The sequence below is a fragment of the Aspergillus viridinutans genome (genome assembly GCF_018404265.1).
Source record: "Aspergillus viridinutans IFM 47045 DNA, scaffold_9, whole genome shotgun sequence".
In the NCBI taxonomy this organism is placed as follows: domain Eukaryota; kingdom Fungi; phylum Ascomycota; class Eurotiomycetes; order Eurotiales; family Aspergillaceae; genus Aspergillus; species Aspergillus viridinutans.
In genome coordinates, this window is record NW_025091225.1 from 1,750,870 (window position 1) to 1,764,960 (window position 14,091).

The following is a 14,091-nucleotide window of genomic DNA, read 5'->3' on the forward strand; positions in this document are numbered from 1 at the left end:
CTAATTATTTAGTAATTATTAAGTGTTCTCCACCATTATTTCTTTATAATAAGAGTAGATAGACTGAGGAACTAGAATAATCAGCATTAAGAAGCCACTTCAGGACAGAAAACACTAACATAAAAGGAAGACTTCCTAGCTCCTAAACCCCCAGTTTTGGTCTAGCAACTTGGATATGCAACAATTAACCCACATGCATCTATATTGAAGTTGCCAGAGATTTGCTGCAGAGGTGTCACTAACATAATACCACATCATCTAGTCCACAGTATTAATAGGAGTTCTAGTATCCAGCATGATGATATATAGGGACACAAATATGAGTTGTTAGTATTTGGTAATGTGAAGGAGTAGGTTCCCATGCAATCTTCATTCATTTATTAATGCACCATAGTCACACCCTTACAAAATCAAGGCCTTTTATTCCAGTAGGCAATTATCAGGGTATAAATAAGGCCTATTGCACAGGGCTAAGGTTAACAGTCAACTACAGAGCGCTTCAATAATATACCTATTTATTTCTAGACTGGATAATCCAAGTTCCGCTTTCTTCTTAACCCAACAGGTATTTCCTGTAAGACCTTCAATGAAATATCTGAGCTCCTTCATGCCTTGGGGCTTAACAATCAGTGTTCTTTTGACAGAAGGGAGTAAGGAGGCGGCATTATTAAGATGGCGGTCACAGTTCCCAATAGGGTCATAGTATACAATCCTGAGATCATCTTGAGTGGACAAGGGAGGAGGCTTAGATGAATGAGGACTAGTTAGAGAAGAAGCCTGAAAGACTAAACATGCACTCCAATAATCACAACACTAAGAGTCCAAAGGTGCTGCTCCAGATAAGCATATTTGCAAATCCAAGGATGCTGTTACAGAAAGCTTTGATTATGAATCTGAGCTTACTAATGCTAAAAGCCTTTCTTGTAAATCAGAGGAAGTTATTACCAGAGCACTAGATAGAGAGATTACAGGGTCATTAACATTCTGGCTAGGTCCTCAATTTAAGGCCGCTGAGAGTCAAGCCTCAAGATAGGCTATGTAATCTTTGTCACTACCTTCAAATGGGAATAAACACTGACAATTAGACATGGCTGTTGGAGTTTCGGGACAAGGATGAATAGAGATTTTGTCCTAATGTAGTAGTACCTGGGCATATATTCCTTATATACCCTTGGTAAAGCGGGCTATCTCATAAATGTGGCAACCAAGGCAGTCTACAGCACGCTGACAAGTAATCTCAATTCGCCAGCTAGCCTTAGCCAACGTCCGACTAGAGGTAGGTTCTATTATTGGATAACCATGTCTGAGCAATATCGCGACTGGGCTGGAGGACATTTTTTTTTGTAATTTTGGTTTTTTTTCTTTTTTTTATATCTATAGTAAAATGTAAAAAAAGCCCCACCGTTTAGACGGGGCTATGTGATTGGTGAGATGATCCAGCTTTTGCCGCCCATCGCGCACATAGTTCAATGCCTGATAGGGATTTTGCACATATATGCGCAAACCCAAATTAGGAAATTCACATCCCGCAAAGGAATGGAGCCAAAATTAGTGCCTGGTTTCAATTTACCAAATCAAATTCATTCATCCTGTAACAGGGGAGATTTCTTAACCGACGTAAACCATTCTCACAGTCTTCTTTTCCTTCTTTTATCTCTCCAGGTATCATGGTTTGGAAAGTCGCAAGCTTCTCGATCTCCTCGCACATTAGCACAGAGGCCAGGACAAAGTGAGACCCTATTCAACTAGGCCACGAAGGATCCTCCACACCTGGCTTCTTGTGTCAGCCTTGCGCGCGGACCTTCACAACCACTGGTATTAAGTTGGTAGGAGACGCTGCTGGAAATGCGCCCTGAGAAAGCAGGGCAATAGCCTTGTTGTGTAAGGCAACATCTCAGCCTCGCACTAATGCATGAACTTTCACATTGTCATCTCGGGCAGCTACGTTGGTTGGCGAAGCACTCTCAGCAGCCTCTCTTCTTGGTTTGACCCTGGCCAGCCACATCAGCCTTTGTCCTGATGCAACTGAGATCCAGTAACTTAGTAGCATGTGTTGCAATTGTAACCAAGAAGGTGGGGTAAATATGCTAGATTTGCGAAGCAAGCTCCCAGCCAGTTATTTGCCGCCAAACGTAGAACGGGCGATATAAAATAAAGCGAGCAGTGAACAGCAGGACTATAAGAATGTGATCCTAACCAGACCTTAAGCCCTAGCTTTGGCACTGTTTTAACATTTGGTATTTCTCTTTCTTCTGAATCAACACCAACATTTACGCCACATCATGCCACCTCGTCACGTTGTGAGTCTTTCCTACTAGCCAGGCCAGTCTCGTAGCTAATTCTTTAAGAAAGCTTATGTGTTAAATCTGGGTTACTACAACTATATTCACTTGCGGAGACCGGGAAGTGAGACGAGAACCGCATCCATGCCCTGAGAATCACGCCGAGCCCTGGCCGGAAGTTCCCATGGGAAGTTCTCATAACCGGCGGGATAAATGCTTGAAATGCCGGGGAGCATCAAACGGTCACTGACGCCAGCACCCGTAAGTGTCTCCCAGTAAGCGTACCCGTAATTGGCGGTTGACATGAGTTATGAGCAGAGCGGCCGTCTTTCGCCTGGGCTAAGCCGGTTGTATCACCGATGATACCATCAGTGGAAAGCAAGTTAGGAAAATACATCCATAGGAACCATCTTGAAGTCCTGTTATACATCACACTCTTTCAATAACGGAGGTAAGCTGTAATGAGAAAACCGTAGATCTGCATCTGGATCCATATCATATCGTTCAGCCAGTACTTTCAATTGCTCCTCTGAAAGAATCCCTTCGAGGACGCGTCCTTAATAGACAAGTCAGCGGACAAAAAGAACTTGTTCTAGAATCTGGAAGGTCTGCCCTACCAAATTTATGTCTTCGGTGATTTTTCCAATCCATGACCTGAGTCTTCAAACCTTCGACGTCAGGGAGTAACTCAGTGCTTTCAGCGGAATGATTTATCTGGGAATCAATATAAGCTAGGTGATGTACCATATCTGACGAGCAGCTGTAATTTCCCAGCCAGGCTGTCTGTATGACTTCATCAATGCCTTGGTTCCCTGAATTCAATTCAGGCAAAACTAGCCTCCCATTCTCAAGTGACAGGTCAGGTGTGAATCCATGCTCCATATGAAACATGAGCGAAGCTAGTGCAAACATGTCGGATGCCTCGGATAGAACCGGCGAGGGGCCATTAACCGGAAGTGGGAGATCAGGGAAGACCGGATTGGGATGGCCGCAAGGGCTGGCAGCGCTGAAATCACAAAGAATCGCCGAAAACCGATCGTCACAAAGCACATTATCAACCCTTACATCCGCATGCACAATACCGAGGCTATGGAGATGGCGCAGAGCATCGGCAATATCGCGGTATAATCTGATCCGGCGAGCCTGTGTTGATTTCACATCCACAGGTAGTTGTCGATATTTGCGGAGATATAATCCTTCCGGCTGATCGGTATCAATGGCTTCTATGATGTGGGGATGTGGTCTGCTTTGCAGCTGCTGCAAGACCATTCGTTCATCTTTCAATAAATTAAAGTGAAATAGTGTGTCTGAAGCGTAATGCCAAAGGTCGCTTCGAGTGGCATCATTGCTAGGTGGTGCGAAAATTCGACAAGTCTTGAGAACAATTTGGTCGCTAACATTGTAGACTTGGCCAGAAGCTCCAACGCCTAAGATGTCCAGGTCATATTGAGGTTGTAAACGCACAGTGTAGGTTTCACATCTTGAAGAAGGGCCTTCTCGGATGTCGTAAGGGATATTGGACTCGAGATCGTTGGGACTTTTGTTTGCACATGTGAGCTTCTGTATGAAAGGGGAGATTATGCGGGAGAAAAAGCCGAAGGGCTGGAATAGGAAGTGTATGAGCAACTGTTGTAGGTACGACAATCGATTAACTATGTATGGAAACATGTCGAAGGTGCCCTTGGTTGGGGAAAGGAAAGCACGACGTTTAAAAGGGGGCGCAAACAAAATTCATGTCACATGATACAAATATCACATGACTGCCCGGCCAAACAGGCCTGGGAACAACATGAGCGAAATTCAGTACGGAGGACTGACGATGATATCTATGGCATACGAAAAGACTTAGACGAGCAGCCTCCCTTGTACTAGCATGTAAAGCTCTCACCCTCGGCTCACCCTCTTATCTAGCGTTTCTATCTACCAATTGGCCTGTTCGGATATACGTCGTCCATGACTAAACCCTTATTTTCCCACGTGCATCATGATCGTCTCCGCCAATCGATCATGCTCGCATCAGCCTTGGCCCCCGCAAGTCTTCCAATCAGTTGGCAGGGCCCTCCTACCCAGTTGTTTGCCGCCAGGAGAAAATTCGGGTTTCTGGTGGTTCTGTTTGGATGGTCGAGTAAATGAAAACAAGTAGCCATTGTTATCTCCAAGACCATTTCTGGCCCGACGCTATTTTCCTCGGCGGTAAATGATTGGACAGAAGCGTACCCCAGTCTCAATCGCAATTACGGCGTTTGATACCCCATTATTGGCTGACCGTGAATATACGATTTTGTAGGTAGGATGGACAGACACCAGCCGTGCGCCACCACCGGTGGTCTGGTTCATGGAATGTTACTTTGGAGGATCACACTCTTTTTCTCTCTTCCCGAGGATCTACCTACCCTGCTGCGTTCAACATTTTACTAGGCCCGAGGACATGTTTCAGCGCATTGCTGATTGTTAGCCAATGTTGGATTTCGGGAAAATTCTGGTGTTCGTATTTGCCATTGTTGGATTGAAATAAATGAATACATGAGGAAGAGCAACTATCTCTGTCAAGTTCGAGCTCTTCTGGCCAGTCGCTCCGATCGTCTGAGTTCAGATTGAATCCCATCCTGTGATAATTTGCGTTTCACTGATCCCGCATGGGAGCTACGCGGTAGGTTCTTCCCAACAGAAGTACCAGCTTGATCTACTGTTTCCAGAGAAATAGTGTCAGTGGTCATCGAAGGTTCACGTACGTCGTTATCAGGCGTAGGCGAATGAGGATTGTGATCGGCTGAAGATAGTCCAGAAGAGAAGGTGAGGAAGCATTTTGGGTCTACCCCATTCGGGTGGATGCTCAGAACAATACTTCCAAAGCAGTCTTCTCGTTCCTCATATTCTGACGCTAAAGGGGGCCACCTTTTATAAAGTTCAATAGAAATTCGGCCGGTGAAGTTGTGTCGCCAATTGGCTTCCTTTTTCCATTCTGGCATGACCGATTCAAATATCACAATCCCATCTGACCTTTTTCGAAATCTGCGGACATTAGTACCGTGATCATCCGGGAGAGCTGTAGGAGAGAAGGTGAGGAAGGATTTTGTGTCTTCTCCATCCAAAGAAACGATCACAGCACCTCGTCCGAAGAGGATACAGTCGTGCTTGAAAGTCTCTAGGCTGCAAGGTATATCTGGCGAAAAGAAGGCGGTTCGAATGATCATTTGGTCGACTAAAAATTCCATTGGCCGTGTAGCCCCCTTCTGGAAATCTGGGACATGGAATCGCATGGTCACACGGGCCTCTTCGCTTTGTCCTTGTAGCGCTTTAGACCTATTTGAGTTGTTTGACAGCGATTTTTCTGTAAAATCAAAGTCTCAGCGACCAGAATCGATCGTGTATGACGCGGAATCACTTACGAGGGGACTGAATTCCATCAAAAAAGGCTTTCGCTTGTAGACAATCGGCACTCCGACAGTGCTCCATATGATCGTGGATCGCCGCTAGTTCATCGCTAATGGCAGTAGATACAGAAGAACTCCAAGTCGAGGCAGATTTGCCCAAGCACTTGATTCGATTGATATTATCCACTGTTTCATGCGATAGTCTGCACTTCGTAGATCCTATATCAAAGGAGGCACATGAGAGGCCTTTCCCAAAGGAAGTATCTGTTTGAATTGATATTTCTTGTGGCACAGCGCTGGAGGTCATCAAAGAAGTATGAGGCACACTGCGATCCTCCTTGGGTTCCTCAGTTTTAGAAGCTTTGCCATGCTCCGTGCTTTGCTCGCCTTCTAGTAATATTTAGCATAATAGTCTCAATAGTTGTTAGCTAGCGCACCTCTATGGTCACTCACAACACTCTCCCTCCTTACAGCCCTAAAACGCGGGCTTTCTCGCGACGAATCAAGTGAATTCTCCATGACCTTCAATGCTTTGTCATCCGACTGAAAACCGTTGAGAGTTGACTGCTTGAATGGCTGAAGGGCTTCTGGATCCTCACGGACTAGAGATCCGATTGGCACACTGACAGCGGAATCGATAGCAGCATCATCCTTCACCGGAATGGCGAAGTTTGCACCGGTCAACGTCTCCCAAAATTCCGGTGTAGCCATGATCTCAGTGTCGGCATCGGAGCCAAGTTGGTCTGGTTCTTCGCGGCACCAACCCTCGTCAACCTGGATCACGATGGGATTGGAAGCCGAGCCCAACGGAGCAAGATCATCTCCGATAACTATAGGATTGGCGTATGTGCCTAACTCTGGGACAACCATAGAGTCGCACACGACCACTTCTGGCCATTCACATGGCCAAGTCGGCGTTGAAGCTTCGGGTTATTAAATTAGTGAAATCAATCATGCTTGTAGAAGACCTCTTACTGAATATTTCGTGTTCATTCTCTGTAAAAAAAGGTCATATTGTCTACGACCAGTACAAGAGACTAACTCCAATAGGTATTGAATAATGTGGAGAAAACTGAGCACTTGGATAAAATAGAAAGGCGAAGTTGGATTCTTGACTGGACTTTCACCAAGTCGGCGGGCGAAATACATGGCTTTATACCTCTCGTCGGACCGATCCACGCCTGTTCCAGCCTGCAAGGTAGGCATGCCAGGATCGGTTTCAAGCTCAGAGAGCAAAATGCTCCGGCAGGATGGTATCCAGACGAGAACTGTCTGCGCCAATCGATTCTTTGACTGATGTACCGTGCAGGGCACTACCGCACGAATGACTCGCCAGCTCATCGAATTGATCCAATAGCCACATTATATGGCGCTGTTGCTATTCTGGGGAACCGGCATCGCCTACATCCGGCTGCCACCGCCAGAACGATTGAACTCTGCGTGCCAGTCATTCCATGGCATAGACCCGAAGACAAAACGCGCCGGACGCGCCGACAGGGAGAAAATAGCTTCATTATCGTCTCCAGTCCGCATGGCGCTCGTCCTGCAGAACCAAACCCTTGTTTTCCTATCCCCTCCGGTCCCATCATCTCCGCCAATCGATCATGAATTTAACGGGGCTTTGGCGACAAGGCACACTCGGTGATAGGGGCTGGGGTAGGATCCGGAATGCGGACGACGGCAGGAGGAACTGTATAGGTCGACGGAAATTGACGTTTTTGCACACGGCCGGACGAGGTCGCCTGGTACGCCTTCAGATATCGTCCCAGAGTATCGACCCGGCTGCTATGAAGCCTTACGATTATCGTGAAAGGACAGGGTGTGACTATTATGTCTCATCAACTCTTGTAAACTTAGCGACCACTGGCTGATGCGTACAGCACCTGAGACGATCTGGTCGTTCATATAACTGACCAGTTCGATCGCGGTCTTCCTCGATTGCGAATGATCCGGACGCTATCAACCCAAGGCCGACATCACCCTCGCACTCGATTTGCGGCCCCAGGGCAGATTTGAAGCGCCCGCTGCGAACGGAGCATTATCCAAAAAGAGTGTGGGGTGAACGCGCCCAAATGCGCTGCAGTTTGACAGACCCATTGACATGTGAAGGTCAGGGGCCAGAACTGCAGGTCGGCGCAGCGGACCAAGGGCAAAAATGGGCTTAAAGGGCTGCAAAGGGCCGGCCGGTTCGCGCTGGCGGTAACCGGGGGGGCGGAGCTCAGTGATCCAGATCAATGGCAAAAAATGCCTCACTCGCAAGGCGCACACGAGGAACGGAGAGGAAGGAAGGGTAGAAGGGCAAAAAAACAGCTAGAAGTTGAAGAGGTGATGAAGGGGACTTTATAGAAACACGCATGGCGATAGTAACGCGCAGGGAGGCGCTAAACCCGAAACGGCACGCTAAACTCTTTTGCGTAATTCACCATCACCGAAGACTACGGAGTACTTTTAAGTGCAAGAGAAGAAGGTATGGCATAGTTGATAAAGATGGCATTTTCTACGCGAAATCTGTTAAGGGGAGCCACTGTTTCTTGAGCATTGTACTCCAGTATACCTGTAGGGACCCTTTGCTCCTTCTAAGGAATTTCTATGCAAACAGTCTTGTCACCTCCGACCAAGCAAGATTCTGTTCTTCGCGGAGGTCCACTAATAAATACTTTTCTTCCATGGACCATGATAAGCCTTTTCTTGTAGGATGTGAATCAACTAGATCAGTGCTTGAGCCTGTGGTGTCATAGTCATATGTCATATCTACATCTTGGCTTGAGATGTATCTTGATATGGAGGCGGTATCTGTGTTAGCATATATAGAAACACAGTGTGATAAAGCACCCTTAAATAGCTAGGACAGGAACTATAGCTAATCTTCCACTGGAAGGGCTGAGAATTAAGCATGAATAGTAGTAAAGGAAATGTGTTTATGATGGCCAGGCCCTTTAGTGGACTGACCAGAACTATTTTTTAACTATCTCATTCCAGCACTTGATTGATTATTAGGTTTAGAGAACTAGTGATGAGAACTCTCCATCCTCTCTGTGTTATGTCTGCTGCATTGGAGAGATGGATCTTGATTCAGAGAGCAGGAGCACTCTGAGGGACATCTGCCTAGACATTCTATAATAGCAGTGACATTCTCCATTGCTTTGATCTGCCCACTACCTGGAAAGGCAGGATCGTTCAGGATTGCGGGATCAATGGTTTCATTGCTTGGAAGATCTTCACTACGGATGGGGAATTGATGCTCAGCGCCCGGACGAATATAACCGGATATTGCTGCAGAACTGACGTTCTCAGGGACTGACAAGTCTTGCGACTGCCAAATTTCCTCAGAGTCAAAAACACCTGGGTAAATATCAGCAGAGGTTGTTTGCCCCAAATCCTCCGGTTCATGTTGAGTGCTTTGAGAGTCCGAATGTAGACCGCCATCGGAGCAGACCTCCACTGGCGGCTGGGCAGGAAGGGGATGCTGCTTGGAGTTGAGGGAGTGAACTTTTTGGCTCTTTGACACTGGGTTGCTAGAATTAGAGGGAGGCGGGGTGGCAGTGATCAAGACAGGACTTGGGTAGTGACAAATATTAAGAGAATCCCATGGAGGCTGCGCCTTGTCCTGGAAAGGATTCCACAGCCAGAAAGATTCTTGACAAAAGCTAATGCTTGACATACTTGCAAAAAAGAGCGGGAGAATAAGTTCATAGGATATAGGAATTAGGGGCCGCTCGTAAAATAGAGATACAGGGACTTGGGGTAGTAGAGACAGCATAGTGGGAGGGAAGGAGTGGGGGAACTTAGGAGAGTTAGGTTATAGATTTACTATTTAGGTAGAATTATATTCTTATTTATAGGCTGTAATGCATAATCCACCTACTTCATAGCACAGAAGACACTAACCAGCTCCTGCAACCTATCCCAATGCATCCAAAGTTGCAAGATCACATGAGTCTCACACCTGCGAGGCTTTAGGGCATCTGCAACAATCCCTACCAATCTTGCTAATGGCTCTCAACCAATACTATGCCCAGGGCCGTCGCCAGCCATGTCTCTATTCGCCAGACAGTGTGATCCTGGGGTCTTGCCGCAGCCCAGCCAGGCATTGACCTCATAATGCAGCCTTGGCGGGGGTCTGGCAAATGTGCAGTATTTTCGCTATTAGCTTACATACCATGGCATGCTGTTGAGATTCATTAATTAGGTGAGGATGGACTGGAGAGGCTAATAATAATGATAACTGAAAGGTTAAGACACTTGGGAACAAGCTACTATGAGGAGATCTGCAATACTAACAGCTATGAAATATAACCTCTGATGGAATATTAGACAGGGCTGATGAAGCGGAACATGGAGCATCAATGAGAGTAATCAGGGAGATCATAATAAGGGAGGCCAGCGGAGTCACAGAGACACACAATCTAAAGGCTAAACCAGCAAAAGGTAATCAAAATAGCCTTATAGCAGGATTCCAGGCAATTTTTCCGGGAAAAAGAGCATTGGCACGCAATCACACAATGCGGTGGAGGACTGGATCACGCCCCATGTTTCTGCTCCTGGGCGATCCTGGGTGACTGGATGGCATTGCAGCCAACACTGGCCAGAATGACCACGGGGCCGGATGGAGCGGCATCTCTGGTGAAATAAAAGGGGCAGTGCATCGGGCTAAAAACCAATGTGCAAAGTGACAGTGGGGCCAAGAAAGAAAGGGGTTGAGGGGGGGAAGAAGGGGGAAAGAGAAGTGAAAGTATGTTGATGAAGAGGAGGAAGGACGAGGGGTCTTTATAGTTAGATAGCAGATGGGGAGGGCAGTAAAGCGGCTAGGGACAGCACTAAACCCAAACAGGGGCCAGGGGGAGGATGCCATACCCGGACGGGAAGGGGGACGGCAGAGACGGGCAGGCAGTCAGGAGCAGCAGACGGGTGGTGCAATGGGAGCCATTTCTGGCCCCCCGCTCACCGTGTCAACTAATACTATATTAGTTATTATATTATCTTAGAGGCTCTCGCAGAAAGTTAGGTGACTAGAAAATCTATATATTCTAATTAGTTAGCTAAGGAAAGCTAGTCTTCTAATTAGCTATAATAGGTATCTACTTTTATCACATGCTTTTTATCTGCAGACATAAAAAAACAGCAAAATATTTGACATTTTGTCATTTTCTGAAATTTTTTGTCAGACACCACCCCTAGCTGAGAGCCCAGCTCAAGGAACGACCATAATCTCCTAAGGTACAAAGACACATGGAATGTCTACCTGCATGAGTACGTCCTCTATGTACGTCTGCAAGACACTCAGGAATGTCCCGTTATCCCGCGCAAAACAGTTATTGCTAAATTCCTTCCGATACAGTTTTCTGGTCTACCCTCCTTACCCCCAAACACAAAAGGAAAAAAAAAAAAAAGGAGGCCAAGGCTGGCAGAGTGTTGCGGATGGCAGATATGACTGATTATTAAACGGCCTTTGCAGCCCCTCTCTTCATGACACTAACACTAATATGTTGAATGACTACCGGTTGGTAGTCACTCTTGATCATAATCAGCCATGTATCCCTGGCACCGGCGCCTGAACACCTGGGCAGAGGGAACAGGCCTACGCATCGACGCGCTCGGCCTTGTAACGTTGCTGGGGGCGGAGGAGGAGATGGACCACATAATGGGACGGCTCGTCCCGAGCCACTACCCAGACTACCTGCCACGACGAAGGCGCCTTCGTCGTGGCGGGGAAGCGGTTCACCTCCAAGCAGTTTGGCTTCACGCTGTACAACATCTCCGCAGGAGCTGCGTCCGGTGCGAAGTGTTATTACCTGGGCGTATTGGCCATTATTAATAAGCTAGCAGCCAGCTGACCCAGGCGCTCCGCGAGCAGCTTAATAATAAGACCCATGAGGCTAATGAGGTCATCAAAACAGCAGCTAAAGATCTCAAGAGAATAGGCATTATATATGTGGAAGGCCTCCAAGGGGCTTACAAGGGCCACCACTACTGTGAAGCAGGGGCTACTAGGGAACAGACAGAATACAAGGTGTGGTTCTGGTCACTATATAACCACTTCAGCACACTTTCTAAAGGCCCTGGTGATCCCAACGCAGCTGCAGCAGACGGACAGTGTCAATCCCACACAGTAACTGCTTGACTTGTCTTCCCCGGCTAGAATAAGATAGTTCCTATAATATAGTCCACTGATGACACACCGCCATGGGAATGGGACGGCGCTGAAAAGTACCCAGACTTCTAGTCGCCACTAGACGCCATTCGCGCTGCCAGTGACGTCAACACTAAAAGTGTGCTGTTCCCACTACTACACTCATTCCATCCCAAGACAACAGCGTATACCCAAGCACGCCATGATGTTGTTTGCTACTATGGCGGATAACAGAGCAGCAGTTGCAACTAGCGGCAAAGGCAGCAGATTGTGGTGGCCTCGTACATCAACCCACTCACAGACCCCACCGCTTGGGATCAGCTGATTGAGTATCTGTTGGAGAAGATGCCCATATTAGTTGCTAATGTTGTGAACGGCCCTGACTCTACTGTCAACGCCAGCTGGAGTGATGTTATTAGCCGAGCTGCAGCTTCTGGAAAAACAGTCCTCAGCTACGTGCGTATTGAATACCTTAGTGTGAGTAATTAGAAGTTTCTGATGAGACAGGGCTTAGGTGACTTGGCGGATTGGACCGCTTAAATTGAAGAAGATATCAATATATGGTACACGCTCTATGGTAGCAATATCAGTGGCATATTCTTTGACAAGAGCTGGCCAGAATGTGGCGACAACAACCATTATGCGGACCTATATAAGTATATCAACGACTAGGCGAAGCGTGCTCATCCCGCCACGTATACCATCCAGAATCCAGGGTCGCCTATGGCGTCTTGCTTTGAGGATATAACGGACAACACTACTGACCTTCGAGCTGGACTATGCGGCATACACAAATTTCTATACGCCCAACAATTGGGTACCGAAGGACTCGCGAAAACTCTGGCATATCGTGTATAACATTCCAGAGTCTGCGATTGACGAGGTAGCCAAATAGCCAATGAGCGCGGAGCTGGCTTCCTTCAACTCTATGTGCACACTGGACAACAGTAGGATAATTTTTTAATAGTAAAGGTGATGCGCTCAATCGCCCCCACTGTCAAAGGAACTGATGTTTAGGCTAACCATTGGGGAATCTAGGACAACCAGACACATTTCAGGGGGGGGCTTATTGTTAACTAGGTGCTGTATACATAGAGTTCAATAGTAGTGATACATAATTCTTCTCATTTTTGGATCAGCGCTTCACTATCACAATCGTCCTTCTGTAAGATGCTCTGGCGGCCTAAAGAACCAGGTCGCCGAAGCATCCAGTGCAAAACTTCCACCTCATCTTCTGTATCTTCGCCGACTACTCTCCAGCCACATTTCGTCAGTACCTTCGCACTCGCTGTGTTGATCTTCTCTGTAACAGCAAACAGTGTGAACGCTTCGTTCGCCTCCAAATCGTGAGTACTGGAAGACCCGGGAAGCAATAGTTCCCACCATGCTGTAATGAAGCCCTGAAGCGCTTCTGTCGCGTATCCCTTTCCCCACGCTCGAGGATGAAATAAGTAGCCAATTTCTGGATCGCCTGAAGGGGAGAGAGCTACAACGCCCAAAACACCGATTACAGTGCCTTCCCCATCCCCTATCACTGTGCTCGATGACAATGTAGGATTGCTCAGATTCGGATCTTTTTTCTTGACCACGACGAAATTGTAGCTCAGTCGCCCCTGTGTACCATTTTCGCACGTGTCGCTTCCAGACATATACAAGTCCATCCACCTCCTGGTCTCCTCCATTGACAAATCAATGCGTCCCTGCCGTGTCCAACGCATGACCTCTGGGACTGTCCGAAGCGTATAAAGTGCAGTGATGTCTGTATCTCTGAATGGCCGCAGCAGAAGGCGAGCAGTGTGAATCGCAGAGGTTTGAGAAAAGCTGGGCAGGTAAGTAAGAGGCATGGCGTTGATTCGATGTCATTTCTTCGTCTATATTGAAAAAGCCTCCGTAGAATCAAGCAAGTCTTCTTTTAATAAGAATCAGCAGACATTTTCATATATACTGCGCCCATAGGGAACTTGCTTACTTGTTTGTGCTGATTTAATGTGTTCGAAAATGTGAATTTTATTGCCAGCTACATGTGGGACTAAATTGTTTTATTTATGTTTTACGAGACATCCGGAAGTCGTGTTGTGTGTCTTTTGGCGAACACGAGTATGGAGCCCTCGTCAGCATTCGTTCCCACTTGAGATATAATCCGACCGCACCTTGACAGTCACACCTTGCAATTTACTCAATTCACATGTTTAAGATTTCTGCGTAGGGCCTTAATAACCTACTATCAGCATGCAAAAGGTCAAGCAATGCTGAAAACCTGAGAGAGAGCTGTTGTGCGGGGCTCAAATGGGTGTACCTGCTTACC

General features: G+C 47.0%; 4 protein-coding genes across 4 annotated transcripts; all 4 read right to left on the bottom strand.

Annotated features, from left to right (window-relative positions):
* Positions 1-2,386: 2,386 nt before the first annotated feature.
* On the bottom strand, positions 2,387-2,587 carry Aspvir_010180 (uncharacterized protein; the record flags this gene model as incomplete). The annotated part of the gene is made up of 1 exon (XM_043273313.1): positions 2,387-2,587. The coding sequence occupies one exon, from the start codon at positions 2,585-2,587 to the stop codon at positions 2,387-2,389; it is 201 nt and encodes a 66-aa protein (XP_043129248.1).
* A 3,483-nt stretch (positions 2,588-6,070) lies between these two features.
* Positions 6,071-6,526, bottom strand: Aspvir_010181 (uncharacterized protein; the record flags this gene model as incomplete). Its single annotated transcript, XM_043273314.1, has 1 exon — positions 6,071-6,526. One exon carries the CDS (start codon positions 6,524-6,526, stop codon positions 6,071-6,073), a length of 456 nt encoding a protein of 151 aa, XP_043129249.1.
* A 4,708-nt stretch (positions 6,527-11,234) lies between these two features.
* Positions 11,235-11,528, bottom strand: Aspvir_010182 (uncharacterized protein; the record flags this gene model as incomplete). The annotated part of the gene is made up of 2 exons (XM_043273315.1): positions 11,235-11,422; positions 11,492-11,528. The coding sequence occupies 2 exons, from the start codon at positions 11,526-11,528 to the stop codon at positions 11,235-11,237; spliced, it is 225 nt and encodes a 74-aa protein (XP_043129250.1).
* Positions 11,529-12,910: 1,382 nt separating this feature from the next.
* On the bottom strand, positions 12,911-13,630 carry Aspvir_010183 (GNAT family N-acetyltransferase; the record flags this gene model as incomplete). Its single annotated transcript, XM_043273316.1, has 1 exon — positions 12,911-13,630. One exon carries the CDS (start codon positions 13,628-13,630, stop codon positions 12,911-12,913), a length of 720 nt encoding a protein of 239 aa, XP_043129251.1.
* Between the last annotated feature and the right edge of the window lie 461 nt (positions 13,631-14,091).